General features: G+C 47.3%; 1 protein-coding gene across 1 annotated transcript in view; it reads left to right on the forward strand.

Moving 5' to 3' along the window:
* The window catches only part of ADGRD1 (adhesion G protein-coupled receptor D1), a 110245-nt gene that overhangs the window by 46239 nt on the left and 36233 nt on the right, over window positions 1-27773 (forward strand). The window contains exons 14-17 of the mRNA XM_058816685.1: window positions 10282-10355; window positions 12156-12279; window positions 23991-24094; window positions 26832-26943. Of these exons, the coding sequence (XP_058672668.1) occupies window positions 10282-10355; window positions 12156-12279; window positions 23991-24094; window positions 26832-26943 (414 nt within the window). The remainder of the gene's footprint in view (window positions 1-10281; window positions 10356-12155; window positions 12280-23990; window positions 24095-26831; window positions 26944-27773) is intronic.

Raw genomic sequence — 27773 nt, forward strand, 5'->3', positions numbered from 1 at the left:
ACTCCTGTCCCCCTTGCGTGGCTCCTCTTTATTTATTGACTGTGCTTAGCACAGCAACTGTAACTTATTAAAGCAAAGAAACGTGCACGTTTGTGGGGTAACTGGCTGGTTTTGGCTCATTTTTGCTTTGTTGGCTAGAAATGGTCAACTGAAGCAGAGGGATGGGTGTGTATGTGTGTGTGTGTGTGTCCCTGGCCAGAGCCGGGCAGGGGGCTCGGGGACAGCCCTGGATCTGGGCAGGCTCCTGGATTTGCTCTCTGGGAAATGCCGAGCTCAGGTGGGGGCTCAGGTGGGGGCTCAGGTGGGGGCTCAGGTGGGAGCTCAGGTGGGGGCTCAGGTGGGCGCTCAGGTGAGGGCTCAGGTGGGGGCTCAGGTGGGAGCTCAGGTGGGGGCTCAGGTGGGGGCTCAGGTGGGAGCTCAGGTGGGGGCTCAGGTGGGCGCTCAGGTGAGGGCTCAGGTGGGGGCTCAGGTGGGAGCTCAGGTGGGGGCTCAGGTGGGGGCTCAGGTGGGAGCTCAGGTGGGAGCTCAGGTGGGCGCTCAGGTGGGGGCTCAGGTGAGGGCTCAGGTGGGAGCTCAGGTGGGGGCTCAGGTGGGCGCTCAGGTGGGGGCTCAGGTGGGGGCTCAGGTGGGAGCTCAGGTGGGGGCTCAGGTGGGCGCTCAGGTGAGGGCTCAGGTGGGGGCTCAGGTGGGAGCTCAGGTGGGGACTCAGGTGGGGGCTCAGGTGAGGGCTCAGGTGGGCGCTCAGGTGGGAGCTGGGGCTGGGCTCCCCTGTCCCAGCAGGGCACACAGCCTGTGCCCATTACTTTACTCCATTACCCCGTCAATTCCTGGATAATGATGGGGACTGAGACGGAGAGACGGGAAAGAACCTGTGGAAAGTCGCATGGGAAAAGCGAATTGGGGAATAAAACCAAATGTCCCGAATCCAAGTGACTTTTTGGTCACACAAAGTAAACATTCCCCTATCTCACCTAGCGGGCCCGAATATCTCGTCCTTAAGCAGGCGTAAGGTTCTGTAATATTTTCCAGTCTGCTTGCAGCAGCCTTATCGCGTGGCTGTGCTGCGGGGCTTGTGGTGAGCGGTGGCGCCGCTCGGAATGCTCATTGTGCTCTGTCATTATTTGTACCCCAGAGTTCCCATTGTCCCGGGAGATCAGCAGGGCATGGGAGGGCTGCAAGGGGCAGTACAGAACAGAGGCTGCACATGGGATTCACAAGGAATGTGAGGCGCTGCTTTCACAGCCGACATTCGCATAGCCGGGGTTTAATGAGAATGGAAAACGCCAGCATATAAATCCAGCCCTAAAAAATATATCCACAACAAACCACTGAGTGGTAAATATTTTCGCCATTAAGCCTGGCACTCCGTTCCTGACGTGAGCTATTAAAACTCCTCCTAAAGCTTTCAATAAATCAGGCCTTCAAAACTCCCTTTCAAACACGCTGCTCTGTATGGAAGGGAATGAGCCCGCAGAGGGATGAGGACAAACCAGCTGAGTATCCTCAAAAACTTGGGTTTTTCCAAGGCATGAAATTCAGACCTGATCAAACTCTGACCAAAGCTGACCAAGGGGGTTCCAACAGCCCTGGAGCATCCCTGGAGCATCCCTGTGTTAGGAAAATTAATCCACAAACACCAGAGGTTTATGTCAAAAAAAGAGACAGAGGAGTCCTTTCTGGCTTTATTCCAATAAAGGGAGAGGCCATGGGGCATTCCCTAGCATCTCTCAGATTTTTGGAGGATGCAGCCTCCTTTTAATCCTAATTTCCAGCTGCATTTCCCTTCTCTCTTTCCCCATTGGCTGAGGTACCTGAGAGGTACAGACCTCCCAAAATACCTGATACCAAAGATTTTCTTCTAATGTATAACCCTCCCTTTTAATTTTTAATTCTTACTGCATTTAGGGGTTTTCCCCCATTTCTGAGGTACTTGGAAGGTTCAAACTTCCCAATATGCCTGATACCGAAAATTCCTCTCTAATGTCTAACCTTTCCTTTTCATTTTAATTCTTACGGAATTTAGGAGTTTTCCTTCCCCATTGTTTCTTTCCTCTCTCAATGTCCAATTTCATTTACCAGCAAGCCTAAACTTTATTTGTAAAAGCAAAATATCTTTTTCCATTCATCTATCAGTGGAATCCTTCTCGTTGTTTCTTTTATCTCCCACCCAGTGTTGGTTTTGTCCGCCAGTAGACCCAGAGCTTGTTTGGAAAAACAAATCTGCTGTTCCTCTCAATCAGAGCATCCCTGGAGCATCCCTGGAGTGTTCCCAGAGCTCCCCCAGCCCCTCTGGCACCGCTGCTCCGGGGATGCTCCGGGGATGCTCCGAGGATGCTCCGAGGATGCTCCTGGGACACTCCTGCCCCTGTTCCTGTCCCTGCTGCCTGCAGGGTTTGGCCCCATCCGACCCCTCCTGCTCCCAGGGTCTCCTGTCCCCAGCAGGCAGCTCTGTCCCTGGGGGTGAAGGGCAGGGGGTTGCAGCTTTTGTGGAGAAGATGAACGCACTGTTCCCAAATATTCCATAAACAGCTCATTATTCCTCTTATTATCATGCAGAGTAAGTGAAATTTTAATGTTTCACCGCTCCGGGCTGTCAAAGTCCTTGTGCTCTTCAAAGAGGAGGGCTCGGATTCCGTTCAGTCTTTGTGGAGGGAAATTAGGGCATCTTTGTGCTTTTTAAAGATATGTTTAGAAAAGGTCATACGTATTGCTTCTTCACTTGGAAGTGTATCTCGTGATAACCACAATGTCCTGCTGTGTGAAAAATTGCCTGAAAGGTCTCTAAAGCCTTCTCCATACTAAATATGAGTGAATATGGATTGATTCTTCTTAATTATGACTTTCACTCTTGCAGGAAACAGATGTTGGCTAACTCAGATTTCATTTCTGGCTTGGCAGGGGAGTGCGTACGACTGGAATCAATGAGGGCCAGTGAGAATTGCCATTGCTGCTGGCTTTTTGAGCTTGGTGCTGCTTTTGAGTTCTGCACAACTTCTTGCTGTCGCTGGAGCTCATTATCAGCAGGCAGAAAATCTGTGTATTCGGGGGGTTTCATTGCACCTGAGCTTGGTGAAAGCAGAAATGCAGGAGTGTGTGGGCTCGGCCCTGGCTGCTGCCACTCCTGATGCTGGGGCTGAGCTGCCCCAGGTTCTCCCTTCTCACCTGAATTCCCTGCCTCAGTGACAGGGACTGGGAATCACAGTGAGATGCTGACTGTCCTGAGTGGTTCCTGTCTGCTGCAAATGTTCCTTTTCTCACAAAAAAAAATTATAAAAAGCCAGCAGGAGGAAAAGTCCAGGCACTGTTTTGGAAAGCAAGAATTGTGGAAATTCTGCCTAATAGGAAAAGTATTTTTAAAACTGGTTCTCCTGTGTGCATCCCTTTAAGGGATTCTGGTCCATGCCTGCCTCCTGGTCCCTGTCACAGCTGCTGCCACTGCCTGGACAGTGTTCCCTGCCCAGAGCTCTCTGCTGGGCCTGCAGGGCTGCGTGGCAAGGGGAAACATCTCTGTCGTTGTCAAAACACAGGTAAATGGGGGAGAGGAAGGTTCGTTTGCTTCTTTAATCATGCTTCTGTTGGATTAGAGAACGTGTCCTTTTATAAATGGCTTTTTCTGCAGCAGTCAGACCAGTTGTTTTCCTTTGGGAATGCTTTCACATGAGTTTTTAAAGAAAAAACAGGGCAGATTAACAAAGGGTGCATAGGAGGCATATCTACTTCTTGTTTTAGAAAAGCAACACATTTTTAATGTAATAATGCAGAGTAGCAGAAAAAGGCACAGAATAGAAAACAACCATAACAAAAGGCACCACAGTCTATTTCATTAAGCAGTTTTGGAAAGTTATCCTGGATTTGTATCAGCATTATCACAACATCTATTGCATTATTCTGCTTGTAGACTGACTTTGCCTCAGTGTCACTGGCTCAGCTCTGCCCTCACTCCATCCCTCCATGCAGCTTTACATGGCTCTGTACACAGAATTTTACATATGGATGTAACTGTTTAACCGGAAGGACATAGCACAACTCTCTCACTGCTATGTTGCTAATTATGTAAATGAAACTACTTATTGAGAGACAATACTAATATTTTCACCTCTTCTTTCTTTGGAATAGAGCTGTGCTTTAAGGAACATGAAAAATGCTTTCACTTAAGCATTAAGGCAGCTTTTCACACAGATCATCAGTTCAGTTCTGTCTATTGGTGCTTACACAAGGAAAGCTGCCACGCTGAGCTCTGCTTCTCCCTGACTGGCATTTAAATTTTTTAAACATCAAATATTTACTGATGTAACCCAGTTGCTCACCAAATTGAATTTCAAAGGTCCTTATCCTGCAGTTTCTGTTTGTGCACATCTCTCATTCAATGCATCTCTAATGAAAATGAACCTGCTTCTTTCTGGAGCTGTTTTTTAACCTTTCTGTGCTCTCCTTTATTACCATGATTTACAACAATATTGTGAGTGTTCTTAATCCAGGCTGCAGTCAGTGGGTGTTTGCCATGGGTTTGCGCTGCAGTGCTGCATCTTAAATGGTTCTGGCGTCCAGACTGGAACAGCTTTGGCTTGCAGCCCCTCACCACGCCCAGTGCTCACAGCCCACAGAGCAGGAAAGGGAAATGCACTGGAAAGCATTTGAGATCTTTGAGGCTGAGCAAGGTGGGGAAGCACAGCCCCAGAGGGCTCTGATTGGGGCTGAGCAAGGCGAGGTTTGTGCTCAGGGGTCCTGGGGCTCCCACCAGCTCTGCCCCTGATGCTGCGCTCAGTGAAACCCAGAGGGGTTTCTTGGGTGGAATTTCTCTGCTGTGGTGGGAATTCTGCAGCTGGAAAATTAAAGAAAAGCCACCTGGAGCTCTGTGTGTGTGTGTTTGGGGAGCTGATAATTTAAACGCAGGGGTTGCAGTTTCTGCTGGCAGAATTCCTTGAGCAGTGAGGAGAGAACTGGTGTTGATGCTGCTGAGCACCCAGGGACAGAGAGCAGAGCTGCTGCTCCTTTATCAGTGTCTGAGCTGCAGGCAGGGCACCTGAAATGCACCCCAGGAGCACCCAAAGCCAGAGAGCAGAGCTGCTGCTCCTTGAGCACAAAATGCGCCACATTTCCTGCTAAATGCACCTGAGATGCACCCCAGGAGCACCCAAACCCAGAGAGCAGCAGAGCTGCTGCTCCTTGAGCAGGAAATGCGCCACATTTCCTGCTAAGTGCACCTGAAATGCACCCCAGGAGCAGCCAGGGACAGATCACAGGTGAGGCTGTGACAGGACAGGGCTGACAGCCCTCACTGGCTCATGCAAGTGCTCACACGTTGCCTTGGCAGCTGCTGCATGCAGCCCCTTGTGCGGTGCTGTAAAAAAGATGGGATTCTCATAAGAGAATGGCATTTTTATTCAAATGGATGTGGGCTTGAAAAACAACAAGATCCTCTGATGTTCTACACATTTGAAAGCAGTAATTTTTTTTTTTTTTTTGCTGTGTGCCATAATTAAAGAAGAAAGCAGCAGGACAATTCCCTCGTCCATTCCCTCCTCCTTTTCCCTCTCTCTTATAGAAATGATATCTGGTAGAGCAGCCAAGATATTTTTCAGTCTGCTGCTCATCGGTCTTTTCATTACTTTTCTGTTCTCACACTGCTTGCCCAGTACAGCATCTGTTAAATAGACAACTCTGAGAACTGGGGAAGGATATTGGTGAAATATTTGATTAACACTATTTTTGCAGGAAATTGATATGTCAACTATTTTTAGCCTCAGGCAAAGGAATAATCAAACCCAATCCATGTGGCAACCTTCTCCAATTTCAGATGACTTTATAACCTCTGATATTTCACTCATTTTTTCTTTTATATTGCAGTCTGTCACAGCCTCCCACCCTTGGTAATTTCATGCAGTTTTTTTAACTGTGTGATTGTCCCATTAGGAAATACATTCAGCAAACTTTCCTGTTGGAAAGTGTTGTGCTCATTGCTTCAGAAAGTGTGTGCTGGCACGGCTCTGTTCACAACAATGAAACATCTGAAAGTCTGGCTTTTATCCATAACACACTCTAATTCCCTATTCATAACTGAAATTCCTTTTTGTGCAATTTGTCATTTTTTTTTCATTACATAAACTAGTTACATCTTAGGGTGAATCAGTCAAACGGACTCTAAATTAACATAGTTGGCTGATCTGAGCCCCAGATCTGTTGCAATGCAGATTTCCAGAGCTTGGAAGAAAACAGCCAATACAGCCACCGTAGACAGGGGTGATTATTCTTTCTGTCTGTCTTTTTCCAGGTAACTGAGCAGACGAATGTACCCTAAAGCTTTAATCTTCTGGCTAATTAGGAGAAATAGCTGGAAAGGAAAGTCAATAAACCGTGTGAGCCTGAATAGGTCACGCTAACAGTCAGGATGTCACTGTGAGGACGGAAAATCCTTACATTAGATGCATCATTTTAGTCTCTAATTTAATCCATAGAACAGAATCAAAATTTGTTTTGAACCGTACACACATAAGTGAGGAAACAGAGACAAATTGAACTTGGTGGGGTAAATTGTCAGCTGTTTGGATGAGAGGAAGCCGACGAGAGGAAGGCCAGCTGCCTGGGCTGGGAGATGCTGAGTTTAGGTCAGCGGCAGCCCTGCCCCAAAGGCTCCTCCTTTCACCCTGGAGAAGGAAGGCGCTCACCCTCCGCTCCTGTGGCACCGCTGTGTGCCCAAATGTTTGCATTCTGAATCCAGGGAGGAGAGGAGAGGAGAGGAGAGGAGAGGAGAGGAGAGGAGAGGAGAGGAGAGGAGAGGAGAGGAGAGGAGAGGAGAGGAGAGGAGAGGAGAGGAGAGGAGAGGAGAGGAGAGGAGAGGAGAGGAGAGGAGAGGAGAGGAGAGGAGAGGAGAGGAGAGGAGAGGAGAGGAGAGGAGAGGAGAGGAGAGGAGAGGAGAGGAGAGACCAGCAATCTCACAAAGGTTCACCCCACCCGCTGTGGCTGCTGCTCCTTGGCAAGCCTTGCCCAAGCAGCTGCTGCCTGTTTTCCTCTGCAGTTGTGTTCTGACATTTCCTGCAGGTTCCAGCAGCCCTCTCAGCCCCCGTTTCCCGGCCTCCTCTTCCTCCCAGCACGGCCTGTGGTTTCCTGGCTCCCACGAGGGCTGGGGTCCCCCCACACGTCCCTGTGAGCAGCTCTGGGCTTTGCTGGGCTCACTGGGGCAGGGTCTCACAGCCGTGGGGCCAGACAGACAGACAGACAGACAGACTGACAATGCAGAGCTATTCAGGCTGGAAAGGACTCTCAGAGCCTCGGGTGTGAGCACAGACAGACAGACAGACATGCACAGAATTATTCAGGCTGGAAAAGACCCTCAGAGCCTCAAGTGTGCACACAGACAGACATGCACAGAATTATTCAGGCTGGAAAAACCCTCCTAAGCTGGGTCCCAGCAGTCCCTCCTCAGGGCACAGGCTCAGCACACAGGCACTGACTCTGCCCCTGCTTTGGTGCCTCTTTCAGTGTAATTTTTCCTCTCTCAGTGCAATTCTTTTTGCATGAGAAGCTGCATGTGGCCCCCTCCGTGCAGAAGGAGTGATTTGAATAATTTGGATTACAGAGAGCACATGCACAGATCCTGGATTACTCAGTGTGCTGCTGCTTTCCCTCCCCTGAAAGCTTCATAAACTGTCCTTTCACAGGCTTTTAATAAACACTCAAGTGACTTAATCTTTTAGTGTAAAGGCCTACTTGTATTTTAAGCTTTCTGTTATCAATGTCATTAAATCAATATCCCCAGTTCTACAGGATCCAAGCCACATACAAGCTGTCACACACAGTTTAAAAGGGCAATATTGAGGTACAGTCAGTTCCTTTTTCATAGATTAGAGAGTACTTTGAAGTAGAGCTGTTGAAGATCAGAGGGAGTTTATTCCTCTGCAGCCAGTTTCTTACGTGTTGGGGGCTCTCCATCCTAATGACAGTTCTGCTGCAGAACTTCAGTGAAGCCTCAGAAGATGAGTGTTTTATGCAGTTATCATAAATGGCACGAAAGCCTTTTGGAGATTATATAATGGGTGATAAAACACGGGACAGATTCTTTAAGAGAAATAAGAAGGCAAATTAGGATAGACTTTTCTTTGCCATTCTTTAATCTGTTTATCTATTTTTCATTATTATTATTTACTTATCCTTTGTGCATCTGAGTGCACACACAGCTCAGGACAGGTCAGAGCCTCACTTGGTGTGGTTCATTGTCTAATGAGTGACATCTGTGTTTAGAGTTAGGATGGAGAAAAACAAGGACTTGTTTCTTGCCAGAGAGATGTAATTGAGGGTAAAGCATACATCTGGGATTTATTTGTGTAAAACATGCACGACTGCAGTACCATGTCTCCTTCCAACCTGACCCTGAGATGCCCCTTCCATTTAGAGTATTAGAATCCAGACTTATCCAGAGAAATCTTACAAATCAGAAATGGCAGTTATTGCTCCATCTTTGCTGTCATTACAGCAGATCTTTCTCTCTCTCCCTTTCTGTGGTTTTTTAGCCGCTGTCTGTCACAGAAGTGAAATAATTTGTAATAGAAGGCAGCTGTAGGTTCTCTCAGTTGTTCACTTCAGGAGGGATGGTGGATGTCACATCACTGGGCACAGCTGGTGCTCGGGGACAGTGCTGGGGTGACAGTCCTGCATAGTATAGGTGGCCTTTGAGTCCCAGTAAAATATCTGTATTGCACTTGAATATCTGCACATCGGCCTTGCCCCGGTAGGTCCCAGTTCTTGATGGGCTGCAGCTGCCATGTCCTTCATTGGGCTGCAGCTGTGGCCAGTGAAGATAACTGGATAAGAGGGGTGGGCTGGCCAGTCAGGAACAACATGCAGAAGAAGAGGGAGTCTGTGCTGTGAAGATCTGCAGCCGTAAGAAAACACTGAGGGGGTATGGGACTTGAGAAATATGATAACAGCCCTGATGTGATAATAGTCTGAAATATGATAACAGCCCTGGTGTGACAGTGACAGTCCTCCCTCACAAAGCACCTGACCTGCAGCTCCACCCTGGGATAAAGGCTGGGGGAAAGGTGAGGCAGGAGCTGCAAACCTGGGCCAGGGATGAGCTCAGGGAGATAAGAAAATTCCGTTTATGCTGTGCAGGGGTGTGGGCTGAGCAGGGAATGAATGCCCTTATCTGCAGCACAGCTGGGAAGCGTGTGCAGCCCTGCAAGCCCTGGCTGGGCAGAAATTCTCAGTTATCTCCAGGCAGGAGGGAGCTGTGCCACCTTGTGCCTGACGCTCCTGGGAGAGGAGAAGGAGAATTGCATCAGGAACTTCTTGTACTTGGTTGAGTTTCAGCAGGGTGAGGTGGTGGGGTTTTTTCCTTCATTCCCTAAAACAAGGAGAGCAGAACTTGATTATCTTTGGTCTTGACAGCAGAACTGTGTTGCAATAATCCAAGAGCTGTTAATTCACCAGTGATTTTTTTTTTTTTATGTTGAAGACTCTTGTAATTAAAAAATTGCCGTAAGGCAGGGCCCAAGTAATGTGGGATTTAGGGATTTATGTATTAGAAAGGGTTGAACAAACACTGGAAATTCTCTAGTTTGCATATTTTGTCTGTAACAAAATATTACTTCACTCCAATATAATTTGAATAATATTGTCATCAAGCTCATGTAACGGAGTGGAGAATGGGATCTCAAAGCTTCTGGAATACAGGAGATTGAGTTAGTTGCTAAACCTGTTTATGGAAGATAGAAATTATGTCATTATAATGCTGAGGTGTGCTAAAATAAAATCTTGAATTACAGCATGGCTCTTTCAGTTTGAATGTATGTTTTAAAATAATTGCTGTTGTGGAAAGAAAATGTCTGGGAGTTGGTCATTGTAGTGCACATATTTCAGAGTTATTAATCGTAAAATGTGACATTTTTATTGCACAGTGAGAACAAACGATGAACAAAACCCAAAGAAGCCAAGTATAGCTGAGGAATGATGTCCCAGTCCTGCAGAAATGAACACCAGTGTTTGTGCTTATGTACAATTGTGATCCTGGTTTGCTGCTTAAAGGAGGCACAGATTCCTCATTCAGAGCAGGGAAAGTTTAATCCCAGTGCGGAAAATTAAGGCTGAATATCATCTCAGCATGTTTGGAGCTTGTGTTGAAGATGTGAGGACTGAACAATTTCGCTGCCAGTTCTGCTGTGTTAATCTCAGAACTATTGTAGTCTCTTGAAATCATTGTAGCAATGAGAATGTGAAGTAGATTAATAGTGGAATTTAGCCCTTTTTAAATGCTCCTTCAGGGTTTCTGTTTTTCTCTTGCAGACGCCCAGACAATACAGCCAAGCACTAAATAAAAGCAACAGAGTTCATCTTTACTGTGCATTCCTGGATTATAGGTACGTTGCATAATTCCACATTCTTTAGCTTGGTTTTATTTCATTACACTTACTTCGTGATGCTGTGTATTTATATCCTTCTTGCTTCCCTTCATTCATGGAAATGGTTAAAGAAATGGAACCACTGGCTTACAAAAACCACAATCTGATTGTTTCTCCTTGTCACAGACAGGAGAGCTGGTATTCCCAGCCCCTGGGTTGGGCGGTGATTGGGAGCTGGAAACGTTTTGTGATCAAAGTTGCAGCCTGATACAAATCCTGCTTATCTTGTTTTGTGAGTGAGTCCGCTTGGGCACCTGCTCGGGTGCTCCAGGGTGGCAAAGCTCCAGCACAGCTCTGCTCTCACTGGCCCTGTGCCACAGCAGCCTGTGAAATCGGTATTTCAGAGCTGGGAGTTCTGGCCAATGCATGGAATGGATAGCATCACGCAATGGCCCATCTTGAATGCAAATTAGAATTAAAGGGAAATAAATATCACCTCGAATTTCACTCAGAAAATAAGAGCTATGGAAAAGCAGTAGCTTTTTATTCTTTATTTCTTTTTTTTTAGCACTGAATAAATTTAATTTTTTTTCCTTTTGAAATACACTGCTCTTAGTGAACTCATTGAGAAGGAATACAAATGGTGAATTTTTAATTTCATGGGGATTAACAGGTTTTGAGTGCAAGCCTAATTGATGCACAATGGTGTGGGATGCTCTGATCCCTCCTGAGCACCTGCACTTGGGAAGGTCACAGTAATTGTTTCACTGAAGTTCTGTTCACCTGTGCTGAGCTGCCCCAGCTGTTGGCAGTTCCTCGTTGTTATGGTTACTCACAAATTAGGATAAATTAGAAGCAGGTTTTATGAAGCAAATGAAGGTGGCTGGGGCATTGCTCTCCACTGGGGCTGGGGCCCTGGAGGCTTTGTGAGGATACAAACCCAGAAATTAAATCTGTCCTTGCAGATGAGCCAGGATGGGTTTATTCCCTGTGCACCGTAGTTAATTTGGTTTCTGACCCACAGCAGAGTCTCTCTGAGAACTCAAGGAGGTCCTGAAGGGCAGGAGAATGAGGTAATACCTCTCTTTAAGAGGGGAGCACAGACCACTCAGTCAGACGGCAGGACTCGGAGAAATACCAGAAGAGATGAATATTTCCTGTCAAACAGGGGGTGGGTGACCTGCGGTGCCTGATGGACCTTCTGGGTTCCCGCCCCACCCCAAGGCTGGCAGGGCACAGGGAATTCTGGCTCGTCCCAGGAAAAGCCAGCTCATGAGGATCACCGCTCAAAAACAAAGCAAAGCGGCTGAGGATGCTGAGAGCAGCCCCACAGCCTGCCCAGCCATTCCTGCAGCAGGAGCTGCCCCTTGGGTGCAGGGACAGAACTGACCCGGAATTGGTGCTGTCAGCCTGAATTGCTGTGACACTGGGCAAGGTCAGGCACCAGAGAACACTCTGATCCTGGGCCTTTTGCAAGATATTGACTTGTCTGGTACTACAGTTCTCAGAACTGGGTCTGGGTGAAATGCCATAAATGAGATGCAAAATGTAATGTAAATGTAGTTATCATTCATTGATTATAAAACTGGGAGCAGGTCTCTAGAGACGTTCATGGCGGGCTCTGATCTGTGCCTTGTCCCATGAATATTTTCCTTTACTGTTTCCATGGTGGAACTGAGAGGACACTCACAGTGTTCAGGCGTCTCCAGCCCGAGATGTCTCCAGGCCTTTCCCCGTCCTGTGCAGCACGGAGCGTGTGGCGTTAGCCTCCAGCAGGTGCATTTTGGCAGGGATAACGTTTGGTTTCTGTGCCCCCAGCAACGGAAGCGGCGTCTGGTCCGACGAGGGCTGCGTGAGGCAGAGTGGGGACCTCAACTACTCCGTGTGCCTCTGCAACCACCTCACCAACTTCGCCATCCTGATGCAAGTGGTGCCCCTGCAGGTGAGGCTCAGCGGGGCAGGGACTCTGTCTGGTAGAAATGGACCACAAACACATCAGTTACACCCTCTCATCACCTAAGTGACTGAGGCTGGGTGCACTTATACCCCGCTTGTATTTATTTCTTGTTTCTGTTGTGTTGTCCAGAGAGTTTAATTCACACCCCAGCCCTTTGTGCCTGTCTGTCCAATTGCAGGGGGGCTGGCTTCCTCAGGTCATCCTGTTTTTATCTGGCCGTTATTATCTTTATTGCTTGTAAAGCACCTAATGGCCCCATCTGGTTTCCAAGTACAGTTTTTCTAGGAACTCTTCAGGCTGATAATAAAATGCAGCTTTGCCTCAAGACCTCCCATCTTGTAAGGCAGAAATGTCTTGGGAGAAATGTGCTATTATTAACCCTGTTTTAAGGAGCAGCATTCAGGGAATTAGCCAGGATTAAACAGGACAGCACCAATTAAATGCCTCTGAAAGACTGGTTGGCTCTCCACTGGGAATAGTTCTGAAGGGCCCAGCTTTCAACTAAACAGATTTAGGATTGTGATGATTAATGGGATGCTGCCATAAGTTTTAGTATCATGTGACATTAGTAATTAGAGATCAAAGATATTTCATACAGAATTCTTTGGAATGAGGTTTTCCCGAAGAAGTCTGAAACACATAACTGGGAAAGGCTGGATGTGAATGGACCTTCCAGTGCCTCACAGTCCTGTAATAGCTCCATTTTCAATAGTTTCTCTCTCCTTAAGTTTTTGGTCTGATGCATTTCCATCCACCAGAATGTCTTTCCACAGCTTTGTTTTCCCCTTTATGATAAAAGGAAAATCTCATCCCAAACCTTTGTCCAAGACATTTCCTTTAAATGGACCATTTAGGGTTTTCTTGTGGTACTAATTTTTTTAACTAGTGAAAAGAACTGTTACCTTCATTGTGTGATTGGCATGAAGATGAGAGCCAGGCAAGACAGAATTTCTGCCTTTTGAGCAGCCACAAATTCCCAAAACACCTGCTGAGTAAACCCTGCTGAACCAACCTGACAATTGGAAGCTTCTCCCAGGTGTCCTTGGAACCCTCTTAAGCAAATGTTAAAATGCTGTGGGTTTTGAGCACATCCTTGTGTTTGCTCACCATGCTCAGGAATTCGTGAGCCAAGGTCCAAAGGGCCCCTTTAAATCACCCCTTGGAACAAATGCTCCAAGACATTGCTGCAGTGATGTTAGATCTGATCTTGAACTTCTGTGTATTTTAATCTTCTGCTCATAAATGAACTGCACAGATAGTATGAAGCAAGTAAAAGAGGGTGGGAGTATGCAATTGCCACATTTGAACAGTTCTGTTTACACAGCTACAATGCATCTGTGGCCAGACAATTTGAAATGGATCACGTTTGTTTTTTTTTTTTTTTGTACGAACACTGTTTTTGACAGAATGTTTATTTTTCTCTGGATTCTGGAAAAAATTAGATTCTTACCCAAAAGGCTCTGCTTTTCATAAAAATTGGAAATAAGTTATTGGACATGAACTGCCTGAAAACTGTAGATTTTTTTCATCAAAAGCTGTATTTTGGTACCAAAAAAAAGGGGGGAATTAACTTTTCATGGGAACTCTCTGGGTGTTTTACACTTCCCTTCTCCTGTGGAAAGTGCCATTCCCTTTCTCCCCAGGGTACGGATAAATCAGCTCTCAGGGGAGCAGAGATTTCCATGCAGCAAAACCAGGAGGGCACAGTTCTGCCAGCCCTGGCAGAAAGGCAGGCAGCTGCACAGAAAACAATTTAAAAAGCTAAAAAGGGGGATACTGACAGCTGTGTTCTCATATTCCGTAGCACTGCAGAACTGTTATTAATTTATGCACCTGCCTTGGGGAGGAATTACGCTGTCCCACGTGGATTCCATTTTGTTCCACTGACATTCATAGGAATGAAACTGCAGGGCATCTTGCATTTGCTGCTGCTGTCTCTTGAGCGCTGGAAATGCTGAGATGAGGGGTCTGATGAACTGTCAGGTGGGTGTAATTTCTGGGGAGCACAGAAATGCCAGAAAGTTTTTGAGAACAAGCTGTGAGTTCTCCATTTTCCTTTTTGATCTTTGCTCAGAACAGGTTAGGTTAATTCAGTCGCTGTTCTACTGTTTGCCAGCTGGAGGTAATCTCCAAAGGCTGAAATCTGCTGAGATGAAAAATAATTTTTATTCCAATACTCAGAGAAAGGAATTGAAAGGGACTAGTCACAAAGGAAAGTTTGAAATTCTGGGATATTAATTTAAACGTGACAAAATGAACCTTCACTGTGGTGTCTGTGGGCTCTACACCAGGATGGGGAGAGCTTTGAATGCTGTGAATTAGTTAAAACTGAGCTGGGATTACAAACGTGGCTGCACAGCACTCCAGATTTTGCACTGGTTTCAGCAGGAGCCCTAAGGCACTGCAGCCAGGGTGATTGTGAAAGAGGGACACGCAGAATGCTGCTGCTGAGCTCAGCTCAGAGCCGTCAGAGGTGCGGGGATTAGCAGCTGTAATGAGTTTATTCTGGATTGAATGCCCACCTTGGAAACCCCCAGCCCTGTGGTGCTCAGCTGCGAGCCTGGCACTGCCTGGTGCCCTGCAGAGGGCTGGAGCTGTTTGTGTTTTATCACTCTGGGTTGTGTCTGTGTCAGCCTGGCCCGCGTTCCTGCTTGCTGACATTCGTTTATCTTGCTGGTCCTCACCGGAGAACGATAACATTTATGTTGAATTCTGCAGATGAGTGGTCATCCACTGGCTTAAACAAATAAATGACTTGACTGAAGGTAGGATGGGACTGCAGATGAGCAGAATGTTCCTGAAGGAACGTGTTCAACCCTTGACTGCCTTTGAGAAGTGTCAGGGGTGTCATTAGGGTTAGCAGGAAATCAGGATGTGGAGATTGCAGGGAGCTCTTGGACAGCTCTGACCAGGTCAGTGAGACTGAGGATTGCCCAGTGCCACCTTCCAGCACGCTCTGGTGTGGGACGTTCACAGGGGCTGAGAGTGAGCATTGCTCAGTGCCACCTTCCCAGGAGTGGAGGATTGCTCAGTGCCACCTTCCAGCACACTCTGGTGTGGGACATTCACAGGGGCTGAGACTGAGGATTGCTCAGTGCCACCTTCCAGCACGCTCTGGTGTGGGACGTTCACAGGGGCTGAGAGTGAGCATTGCTCAGTGCCACCTTCCCAGGAGTGGAGGATTGCTCAGTGCCACCTTCCAGCACACTCTGGTGTGGGACGTTCACAGGGGCTGAGAGTGAGCATTGCTCAGTGCCACCTTCCCAGGAGTGGAGGATTGCTCAGTGCCACCTTCCAGCACACTCTGGTGTGGGACATTCACAGGGGCTGAGACTGAGGATTGCTCAGTGCCACCTTCCAGCACACTCTGGTGTGGGACGTTCACAGGGGCTGAGAGTGAGCATTGCTCAGTGCCACCTTCCCAGGAGCGGAGCATTGCTCACTGCCCCCTCCCAGCACACATGAAGGGTTTCTCTCAAGCTTTTCCTTCTGATGGGGAGCCTGAGGCAGGGGGAGCAGTCCCTCTAGCAAACAGATCATTGCTGCAGCTGCACTTTGGGAATTCCTGTCCACAGAGCAGTGTTCCAGGCTCTCCTCCATCCAGCACAAGCAGCTGGGCAGCCGCTGGTGCGCCGTGCAGCTGTGGTGGGAGAAAGGAGGAGCCCGTTTATCTGGATGTGTTTGTTCCCTCCGGGGAAGGGCCGGGAGGAGCAGAGGCAGGGCCAGGAGCTGCCTGAGGGTTTGCAGCAGTGTCCTGCTGGGTGGGACAGGGGACATGGACATCCCAGGGTTTGCAGCAGTGTCCTGCTGGGTGGGACAGGGGGCATGAGACATCCCCTTGGGCTGGGGGCCCAGCTCTGTGCTGGGGGCTCCGGGCAGGGACAGTGGCAGATACAGGGGCAGTGTCAGGAGAGGCAGAGCAGCATTCCCTGGCACACACACACACACAGACAGGAGCTCTCCTTCCTCGACAGCGGGAGCCCGGCACAGAGCTGCACCAGAAAGGGCTCCACAGAACGTTGAGATGCTGTTGCTGCATTTTGGGCAGCTTCGCTCCCCCCATCCGTCAGGGGCCCTCTGCTCCTGCCAAGGAACATGCCAGCCATCTGGCAGATTTGTTTCTCTAGTGATCCAACAGCTCCGAGGCGTGCCAGGCTATTTGTACCATCTGCCACGAAAATGTCACTTCAGCTAAAGGATGGTGGACACCTGGGGACCTAGGGTTCAAAAATCCTTTTAAAGAGCAATCATTTTCACCCACAGAAAAATAGAGTTTGAACCTTGGGTCCCCCTCCCCCAGAACAGCAGTGCACGACACAGCTGAAATATTTATGTCTCCTAAACCATTCTCTAAATTGCTCTTTTTTTCCTGCTTTTCCTCTTGCTGTCTTTTCCAACTGTGAGAATATAAAAATGGCTCCTATAAAGTTCACATGTGGATGGACATTTCCAGCTAAGCCAGGAGTGTTATACAATCTGTAGTAGAAATTGTTTGGGGTTTTGAACACATTTTCTGCATTTCTAAAGCTAGAAATGACTTTGTTTTTATGCCATTTGTAGCCTGTTCGCAATTCAGAAGAGACCATCAATCAATACAGTTCAAGCAGCTCACCAATAGGCTTGTAAGCAGACAAGTGTTTATACAAGGGAAAATACTTAAAACTGTCTGATCTTGATGGTGGAGCTGTAGAAACAACCCTTAGCATTTTTAGGGAGCCCAGGATTGTGAAAAGGTTTGGGTATTCATCTGTAAGCTTCTATTTAAAAAAAGAAAATCATCCCAAATTTCTTTTCTTGTGGCAATATTTGTGTTTTTATTTTAGCTTTCACTGTTACAGCTGAGTTTTGATAATGCATGGCTGACTGAGAAAAAGGTGCATCAATTCATGTTCATAAAGGCTGTTTTGAGAAAGTCCTGGTATTTCAAAATGCTTTCAAAATATGGGGGATAGATGGGTAATTTATCAGTTTGGAGCATTGTTTCCTAAATCTAATATTGCAGTTATTAATCAAACACTGCACTCTGTGTGCAATAAAATAGCAGTCTGAAACCATAAGCTTTTTTCTTAAAATTTTCAGCCAGCTCCACACTCAAATGGGACAATGAAATGGAAATAATGTGGCACTCTCCGATTTCTGCTGTTTTGTAATTTTTGTATAATTACTTTTCTCAGCATGCTTTTCATTGCTGGGAACATGAAAAGAATAATGCCTAAGTCCAGTAATTTTTCTTTGTGTTGCATATTTAAAAATTGGGTAGGCACTGCGATTTTTTTTGGTCCTTGTTCATTACCACTGACATTTTGTGTAACTGAAAAGATCTCCACGGACAGTTCAGACAGCCTCAGCCATCAGATGAACAAAGATAAATCAGCCTGGCTGTTTATTCCAGTGCTGCTTTGTAAACTTTCTTTGCTCTCTCTCGCTCTCTCCCCTTGCCCTTCCATTTCATGGCAGGGATCGTTGTCCCTGTGGAGGAGCACATCTGGGTATTGTCCCTGGGTTTGGGGATCAGATTCCTTTTGTCCTTAGGGCACCCGTGCTGTCTTCCCTGAAAATTGAGACCTGCCCTTGATTTTGAACCCTTGATTTTCTTGATTTTGAATTTATTCCTTCCTTTGCTGTTCCACCCCTCTGCCAGCACAGCTCTGTTGATTTCCATGGGAGGAAACTGGAGAATTTCTGGTTGTCCCCAATCCCACAGAATTACACGGGAAGAGTTGGGCCAGTGCTGCAGGACACTAAACCCTCGAATTCCTTAGAGAATTGTTTGGCAGTTACTGAATTTCACTCATCAGGGGAGAGCAAAAATGACTTTTTATTTTGGAAAGCACAAGTCTTTAAGAGTGCTATAACTGTCGAAATAAGTGCTTTGTTTGAGAAGCATGATAGAGTATCTATTTTAATCAGAAAACTCACCAAAAGAACACAGACTTCCTTTCTGTGGTGGAAATGAAAGCACTGAACCAGAAAAGGCAGAAAAAAACCCACCCTGCTCTGTGCTAACAGATTTTAGAAGAACTTGGAAATGTCAGCTTTTCTGATCCCCAAACTTCATTATAATCTGGTGCCACCTCACAACTTGAGTCCTTCCTCCCTGCCATGCTTCCTTCAAGCTTCATTTGAACTAAGAACTTTGAGATTTGTAATGAGCAGAACCCCTACTGTTTGATGACACAGTGCCCAGAACTACTTTGAAAGGTGACGTGGGCATTTAGAAATACTAATTAATATCTTGGCAGAGATATTTGGAAAATCCTGTATTTTTTGTGTCACAGTGAAAAGTTTTAAATAAGCAATGCCAGGCTGGGCTGGCTGGAGGGAAATGTGCCTTTAATCCTGAAATGCCCCCTCTGCAGCACTTTGTTGGAAATTGCTGGGAGCTGTGGAGTTTATAGAGAAAGGGAATTCAAAAACAATTCTGCTGGAAATGGCAGATAAAGATGATTGCACTGTGAAGCGTGACTCTCAGAGGCCTTTTTTTCTTTAAATTTGCAGTATCTGATGCATTGTGGCTTGAGAACAGAAGTTTGTGCACCAAACTGGGCTTTTCTGTGGGTGGTGATTGTACAGTGGCACTCAGCATGGCCCCACCAAAACCCATCCTGTGCTCTCAGGGAGCAGACTGAGCCTCCTGAGCTCACCACAGATGTTCATTTCAGAAATGGAATGTTATGTACCTAACAAAGTGCTTGGCAAGCTGAAGGAAAACAGATTTGTATTGTTGTTATTATTATTTAACATATAAATAAAGGCCTCTCTGGACTGAGATTGAATTTCAGCAGCCTTTCTGGAGGCAATTAAAACCATTAGCTTCATCAGCCAAGGCCAGCGTTTTAATGTCTCTGAGACACTCAGGCTGCCAAAGTTAATTATTCATCCTTTTCTTAATTGGATTCAGATTACATTTTAAAGGTACAGCTCCAGTGGATTTGGCTGTAACTGTTCCCCAGGAGGATGTTGAGGCTTGCAGAGGGTTTGGGGGGATTTCGGTGCTGGGCAGCCCCTGCAGATGTGTCAGATAATAAACAGGGAGATCCATCTGCACTGCAGGAGCTTCCTGGTGGGGAATTTCCTGCGGGATGCAAAGCTGGCCAAAAGGGAGATGGAAATCCAACTCATTTTTCTGTTTGGACTTAGAGCAGAATGCAGTTGTCATGGCATTTTCAGCAGTGAAAAATACCTGGTTTAATGAAATTTACCCACTCATGGGCACATGCAGACATATCCTGGGCTGTGCCAGGGAGTGAGGCTGAAATACCAACCAGGGCAGTGATCTCCTCCTCAGCTTGCAGGACTCATCTCTGAGGCTGTGAAACCTTCTTTGGTTCAAGAACTTGCCTTTTTCTGGAGGATGAATTGTTTTTCAGAAAGGAGATTTCTAAAGCAGTTTGGACAGCGAAATTACTGCTTTTTGTGTCTAAATAGTGAAGCTGTAACTTGGTACAGCTGTCAGGATCAGCTATGACAAGGCCTGGTTGAAGTGTTTGAGCTTTGTCTGATGTGTGACCTCTGAAGGCAGAAATAGACAGATGATTTGCAGTATGTGAAGGGAAAATTTTAGGTTAGAAGTGCCTTCCTTTGGAGAAAGCCAGAAGTTCACTCTTTGCCAAGCCGAAGAGTGCAGCCAGTGGCCTGAGAGGTGAGTAATTTGGAAAGGGACAGGGACAGGAGGGCAATGTGCCCTGGAAAAAGGGAGCCCAGGCAGGTGCTCTGGGGCTGCTGTGCTCCTCTGTGTGGTCACTCAGTAACTACATGTAAATAAGGAGCTTTTCTCCTCTAGACACAAACCATACTGAATAAGGCTTTCAGCCTGCGTGACCTTTCCCAGCTCCTCCAGATAAAAAAGTACCATCTCATTATTGTAATATATTTTCATCTCCCTTGCAGTTATTTATAAACAGAGGGGTTAGATATCACTTTCTTTTTTTTTTTTTTTTCCTGTGAACAGCATTATAAATGAAGGATTTGTACTTGCAGTCTGAGCTGGTGTGTTTCCAGGAGCATTTCTCAGCTTGCTTGTGAGGCAGTTTTTGCTTGCCTGTGAGTGTCCAAAGCAGAAGTGCTGAGCAGCAGTAACTGCTGTCAGGAGGGAGAGCAGGGCGAGGGCAGTGCCCCAGGAGGGAGGATCTGCTCCATCCCTGCTTTGGCACCCAGGGATGGTCCAGCCTAGGCTGAGAGGGTGGGAGGAATTTTCGATTTTACCTTGTCAAAGCCGAAGCTCAGAAACATCTGTCTCTCAGTGCTGGTGATTGCTGACACTCCTGACTGCGTGAGCTTGTTTCCTGGCTTTTCAGGGTAAAAGAACGACCATATCAATGCAAGGAAGCTAAACATTTTAGAAGAAAGGAATAATTTAATGTAGATTGGGACAAGTGTGAGAATCAGGCTCATGGGATGACTTCACAGCTTGCTCAATGTTTTATTTCGTACTTTTAAATGCTACTTTCCTTAATAACAGCTTTACAGCTTGATTAGAGTTTTTGTGCTGACTACAAAAACATCCCAAATCACTGTTTTACATTCCACATCATGCAGGAAGTCTGTAAACTTTCAAAAAGACAAACTGAGGTAAGGTAAAATCAGCCCTTATCAGAGCACTGGAATTAATTGAAAGAGTTTCTTAATTAATGAGGCCCAAGGCTTTGACAACCCAGGTACTTCCAACAAATTGCTCCTTGTTATGCCCTCAGATGGGAACACACCACATCCAGATGTTCAGAGATACTGGGTTGGGAGGTTTGTGGGGCTCTGATGTCTTTAAATACAAATTCTTTTTCCTCAGAGCCTCATCAGATTCTGGCTGTGCTCACCAGAGCAAGAGCAATTTCCAGCCCACAGATGCAGGGACCTATGCAGGTTATTTCAAGTTGCAGTGAATCTTTGTACATTTTTGTTGTAGAAGAGATTATTTTTTTTTCCCTTTTTCATTTCTAAGTCATAGAGGATTCACATTTTGTCTTGCCCTGCAGGGGTTTCTGGAGAAAGACTGAACTAAAACCCAGAGACAGAGTTTCTTAGAAACACGACATCAAAGAAATTGGAGAGAAAAAATATCTATGTGATCATTATCTTCTTTTGGATTACTGTGGGAAAAACCAAACAGTTTGTTTTTTGAGGGGCTGGAACACCTTTCCCACATGGAAAGAACTGGGTTTGTTCAGCCTGGAGAGGAGAGGGCTCCAGGCTGATCTCACTGTGCCCTTCCAGCACCTGGAGGTCCTGCAAGATGGAGAGGAGCAGTTCAAGGAGCAGGCGGTGGCAGGAAAGGGGGAATGGCTTCAAAGGGGAGGAGGGGAGGTTTACAGCAGACATTGGGAATTGGGAATTGTTCCCTGGCAGGGCTGGATGGGATATTGGGAATTGGGAATTGTTCCCTGCAGGGTGGGCAGGCCCTGGCACAGGTGCCCAGAGCAGCTGGGGCTGCCCTGCACCCCTGGCAGTGCCCATGGCAGGGGTGGCCCTGGATGGGCTCTGAGGTCCCTTCCAACCCAGCCTTTCTGTGATTTTTGCCCATTTTCCCTGGTTTGCTCCTTGGACCCTCTGCATTTGTCGGTGACAGTAAGGGCACAGCACTGCTCTGAGATCTCTGCCAGGGCAAACACCAAGACAGAGCACTGCAAATCTAAATTCTCCCTGAGCAGAGAAACTCTCCAGGGAACATTTTCTGGCTTAAGGACTGCTGAGAAATACTGATTTCAGAGTGACTTTACATCTGAAAAGCCTCCTCAGCTCCCCTCCTCCTCCTGCAGAATGGTGAACCACCTGCAGCCAGGGAAAAGGGTGGAGGCACCAGGAAATGAGGTCCATGCGTTTTGGACATGAATGTACCTGATGAGGAAATCACTTCCAAACGGCTCCATTTACCACACAGATTATTCCTATTTCAGGAATATTCTGTGCAGAATGCCTGTGCATGCCTGCTTTGGGGGATGAGGGATGACAGCATCTCTTTTGTAGGAATTATCTGGAGCTTTAAAGCTGTTCCAGTACACAGAACTCTTTTGTTTCTGTAATTGATGCTGTCCAGTCAGGGAAAAGAAATGTGTCTTTGGCTAGAAAAGAAAAAATACTCAAGAGCTGCATCATATTTCCTAGGAACAGGAACACCATAGCAACAGTTGTCTTTCAGTGCATCCCTTCATGGCTCTCAGATTGCTGAGCTCTTCTGCTGGAAACCCAGCACACGTGAGCTTGGCAGATGATTACGCTGAAAACACACATACACAACACATCTTTTTGTCTGTGTTTATGTTTTCCCATGACCACATGGCATGTTATTTCTCTCCTGTAAAAGGAATTTTAATGGGGAGTTTATTGGTTGAGCTGCTTCGGTTTGATAATCTCTGATGGAATACTTCATTTGGGTGGGAAGTTTTATTGTGTGTGTGTGTAAAATAATAGAAAATCCCAAACATATGTGAAAGACTTATTTTTATTAGATAAATGTGCTGTAGAAAACTTTTGGAAAGATATCATTCCTTTTAGTATTTTTTTCAGCTTGGAATTTAATTAATAGTAAATTGAGATTGAAACAATGACACAGTATCTCAAGCATCATAATCAAAACTTTTTGATTAATTTTTTCCCTTCAGTTTATGAAAATGTCAAGTCTATCCAAAATCGAGTCAGGAAAAATGTTTGAAAATTCTTCTAGGATGAGAAAGCTTTTTCCTGCCTAGCTCTGTTCTACTTATTACATATTAATACTGCCTGGCTCCCTTTGCTGGGTGGGGCTCTTTTGTCATTCTTTTATGAGAACTTGCATGGAAAGTTAAAACACATGCTGATTAATTTAGGATGAGTGGCCAAAGCACCCTGTCCTGCCTGCATTGACTCTGTCCAGGTCTAACACAGATCCTGGTGAAGTTACAGTTCAAATGTTCCTAACAATTGCATTACGTCCGCAAGAGATGCCAGCAGGCAGAGGCTGAGAGCAGAGCTTTGCCCTCCTGCTGCTCACACTGGCTCTGTGCTGGGGTTTCCATGCTGGAGTGCCAGCCCAGCTCCCTCAGCAGGCACTGCAGCTCCATCCATTGCACAGAGCCAGCGATGGATCTGTCATTTCAATGGCTGTGAACGGCTCTGGTGGGTGGCTTCCCTCGTTTGGGTTCTCTGGTTTGCTAGGCTCCCTGCACAGGGGTGCTTGCACAGGCGTGGGAATCACTGGGAGCATCCCTGGGAGAGAGCATCCCTGCAGTATCAGTGCCAGTATCCCTGTGAGCATCCCTGCAGTATCACTGTAGGCATCACTGAGAGCATTGCTGCTGCATCCCTGGGAGCATCACTGCAGTATCAGTGCCAGTATCACTGTAGGCATCACTGAGAGCATTGCTGCTGCATCCCTGGGAGCATCCCTGCACTATCACTGTAGGCATCACTGAGAGCATTGCTGCTGCATCCCTGGGAGCATCCCTGTGAGCATCTCAGGGCCCTGCCAGTTGCTGGGCTGAGCTGCCCAGGCTGAGCTGCCAAGGCTGCCCAAGCCCTGCAGCCACAGCAGGAACTGCTGCTGCTGAGGACCTGGGCTGGGATACAGGACAGGGACACCGTGGGCAGGGCTGGTTGTGCCGAGTGTGACATCAACTCACAGCTGTGTCCTGGTCTCTCTGTGTGATACCAGCTCACAGCTGTGTTCTGCTCTCCCTGTGCTCAGTGTGACCAGCTCACAGCTCTGCTCTCTCTCCTCACTGCAGCTGACGAGAGAACACCAGGTGGCCCTCTCCTCCATCACTTACATCGGCTGTGCTCTGTCCATCCTCTGCCTGACGATCACCCTGGTCACATTCGCCGTGCTGTCGTGAGTAATTTTAACTTCACCCCTGCTGGGCAGCCAGCACTCAGCAGGGCAAGCAGGACCCCTTCAGCTGCTCAGGATAAAACAAAGGCTATTAATTCTACAACCTTCCTTAATTAGATCCTGCACATGTATTTGTAACACTTGGTTGATTATTTCTAAATTACTTTCATTTCTTGAAATGGGATGGTCTTTATATAGCCATCTATTTCAATCTCGTGAGAGATTTTGATTTTTTTTTTTAGCTGTCCAGGCTTTGCTATAGTTCAGGAACCTTGCAAAGAGCCTTGTAGGAGGCCTTGGTCTGGACTGCAGTGCAAGGTGAGCAGGGACTGCAGGATCACCCCCTCTGCCCCCCACATCTCTGGGTTGCTCAGGGCACACAGACAGCCCTTTCTGCTGTTCCACTGCCCTGTCTGTGAGGCAGGGTGTGCAGAAAGGAATGCCCAGTAAGGAAGTCTCAGTCAGCCCTGGCTGCCTGACTTTATTTTCACACAGCTTGTACACAATTACCTCACGCAGCCCACGTTTATGTTCAAGTGCCTCGCTGTTCTCCATCAGGCTGCTTTTCTGGGGTGAAGGACACTGTAAGCAGTGTGAAATTCTCTCCATGGCTCGTGGTTAGGAACCTCTGCCCCTCCTGCCCAGAGCAGGGCAGCCCTGTGAGGGCTCTCTGTGCTGGCAAGGTTTCTGCCCCAGGGCACCCAGGACCTTTATTCCTATTTATGTTCCCCTGGTGACAAATGAGTTTGTGGCCCAGCTGGGCTTCATGCAAACATTTCTGGAAAAAAGCCTTCATGAGGGTTTGTGTCTAAATAAGAAACAGAAAACCTGACTAAGGGTGAAGTAACTTGTCCAAGGCTGTGCAGCACTTTGGGAGTACAGCAAGGAGTGGGTTTCTTTTCTCCTTTCACACACTAAACCATATTGTTCTCACTTAAGGGTTTGATTCTTGTTTTCTTGTATTTTGGACATCCTGTTAAGAGGCCAGTTTCTAGGGAAAAGGACTAGCTGAATCTCAGTAAACTGATTGCAATGCTTGTTTTTTTTTCCAGACCCCGTATTATTTCCAAGTTTCAAGATCTTTGTTGGTCATACTTGGATTAAGGGCATAACGTGTGGCAAAATCCACTCTAAATAAGTCCAACATCTGCCTATCTGACATTGTGCTGTTGGCATGTTTGGGCTAAGGGGAATGATCTGCTCCACTTTAGTCTGAGGGCAAAATTGGATGTTGGAGTGTTTAGAAAGGAAAAGGGAGCAAAAGGAGGAGGTGTTGCTGCAGCAGGGCTGAAAACTCCTCAAGCAGCTGGAGGCAAACAAGACTTGGAAGAGAGCTTGGAGCCAGCTGACTGTCACAGGGTTAAGCACCCCACCTACATACAGCATCCTTCAAACTGCCAATTGAACATAATTTGATTATCTTTTCACTGGAGAGCAGGGTCTCGTTAAGCAGCTGAAGTGGAATTTTGCAATGTGGTGTTGGATGACTGTGACATAAGTGCAGAAGAATCTGGCAAGTTCTTTGCTTCTCCATGTCCTGGCAAGGGCAGCCCCTTCCCGGGGGCAGTGAGTTGGGTGACACTGCCCAGCCTGTGGCACGTGGAGCCACTCAGAACAGAGCCACTGGCACCACGCAGAGCATCCTTGAGTTACTTTTGGGATCTCAGTACTTCCTGTGCTCTCCCTCTTCATTCCCGTTCCACGGTGCAGGGCAGCAGGAGGGGGCATTGGAATGGGAACCTGTTATCACCAGCACTGTTTGTTTTTCAAAGGGAACAGAATTTAAGGCAAGCCTGAGATGTTCAGATCAATGTTTTTGTTTTCTGTTTCTTATTTTGGGATGAGAACAGAAACACGAGGTCAGCAGACTTCCAGGAAAGCCTGTTCTTGTCAGATTTCCAGCTGGTTTCTGAAAAGCCAAGGGAGATATTTTCAAATGATGTTGAAACCGCAGTCAGGTTCCTGTCAAGGCAGGCACTGCCCATCTGTGTACGGAGCTATTTTTCTCAGAGGTTATATTTGTACAAATCAGAGTAGGAACCAATGTCATTTCCCAGAAAGGTGAATACCAACAAAATAAACCCAGGAGCTCTGGCACAGAGTGGGCACAGGTGCCACGTGCTTTCTGTGAGGTGTGAGCTCCTTGTCAGCCCAGCGCCCTCCAGGACCAAGCCCTTGCTGATATTCTGTCACTGGCCATCGCTTTGCCATGTGCAGGTGGATGTTGTGTGCCTGCAGGGGACAGAGGGATGCTCTGCCCTGGGCTGCCCACGGAGGGATGCCCTGCCCATGGAGGGATGCCCTGCCCAGGTGCTGCCCAGAGAGGGATGCCCTGCTCAGGTGCTGCCCATGGAGAGATGCCCTGCCCAGGCGCTGCCCACGGAGGGATGTGCTGCCCACGGAGGGGTGCCCTGCCCAGGTGCTGCCCACGGAGGGATGCGCTGCCCACAGAGGGATGCCCTGCCCAGGTGCTGCCCACAGAGGGATGCCCTGCCCAGGCGCTGCCCACAGAGGGATGCCCTGCCCAGGCGCTGCCCACAGAGGGATGCCCTGCCCAGGTGCTGCCCACGGAGGGATGCCCTGCCCACGGAGGGATGCCCTGCCCACAGAGGGATGCCCTGCCCAGGCGCTGCCCACGCTGCTGGCAGGAGGGCTGCAGAGGCCCCGGGGTCACCCCAGCCAGAGCAAGAGCCCGTTCAGTGCCCCCAGGCCGTGCTGAGTGTTTCTGTGCCCGCAGGTCTGTCAGCACCATCCGCAACCAGCGCTACCACATCCACGCCAACCTGTCGAGCGCCGTGCTGCTGGCCCAGGCCCTGCTGCTGGCCAGCTTCCAGTTCAGCCCCGCAACCGTGAGTCTCGGGGGTCCTGGGGAGCCCCAGGCAGGGTGGGACACGGGCACAGCCAGGGGAGATCTGTCTCTAACATGCCCTAGCCAAAAACCATCCTGCTGCAGGGGAGCTCCTCGGGCAGGGCGCCAGCTCTAAACCATTAAACTGGCACCCAAAACAGCCCAGTTAGAGCAAGACAAATAGGCCAAGTTAACTGCATCACATACCACTACACCCAGTTTCTTTCCCCTGTTAATTTTAAAAACACAGTTTAAAGTAACATGAGGTCTTTGATGGAAAGTTCCACCTGAAAAGCAGAAGCAAAACCTGATTTTACAATAAACTTTCACTGTGTTTGTGCTGGTAAAAACTCGGCTAGCCTTGTGACCAGCTGCTGCTCCACATTGTTTATCAGAAGCAGCCAGTGGTTTCTGTTATTGGGGGTGGTGGTGGTATTTTTTCTCAGTAGAAGTAAATATGAGGTTTGCACATTGTTCATTTAGCCAATATAACAGCTACCTAAATTTATATTCAGCTCAGATGGGATCCCTTGAATTTCTGCTACGTTTATAAATAACTGTAATGCCTGGTTTGCACAGGCAGTCATTACCTGAGGACCTAAAAGCACTGTGGAAAACTAAGTTCATATTCTTTTGCTGTTTAACATTCGGGTGGGTCCTGAATGAATCATGCAATGTGCAAGGGAGAAAATGAGAGGGGATGGTTCAGAAGGAAAATGAAATTGAGACATTGGAGAGCAGCAAAAGATGAAACTGAAGACAGTAGAAACCAGGCATGAAAATAATCCTCTTTAAGTAGAGAGCTAAAACCCCATTGAAAGGACATGGGCT

The sequence above is a fragment of the Ammospiza caudacuta genome, chromosome 18 (assembly GCF_027887145.1).
Source record: "Ammospiza caudacuta isolate bAmmCau1 chromosome 18, bAmmCau1.pri, whole genome shotgun sequence".
Taxonomy (NCBI): Eukaryota; Metazoa; Chordata; class Aves; order Passeriformes; family Passerellidae; genus Ammospiza; species Ammospiza caudacuta.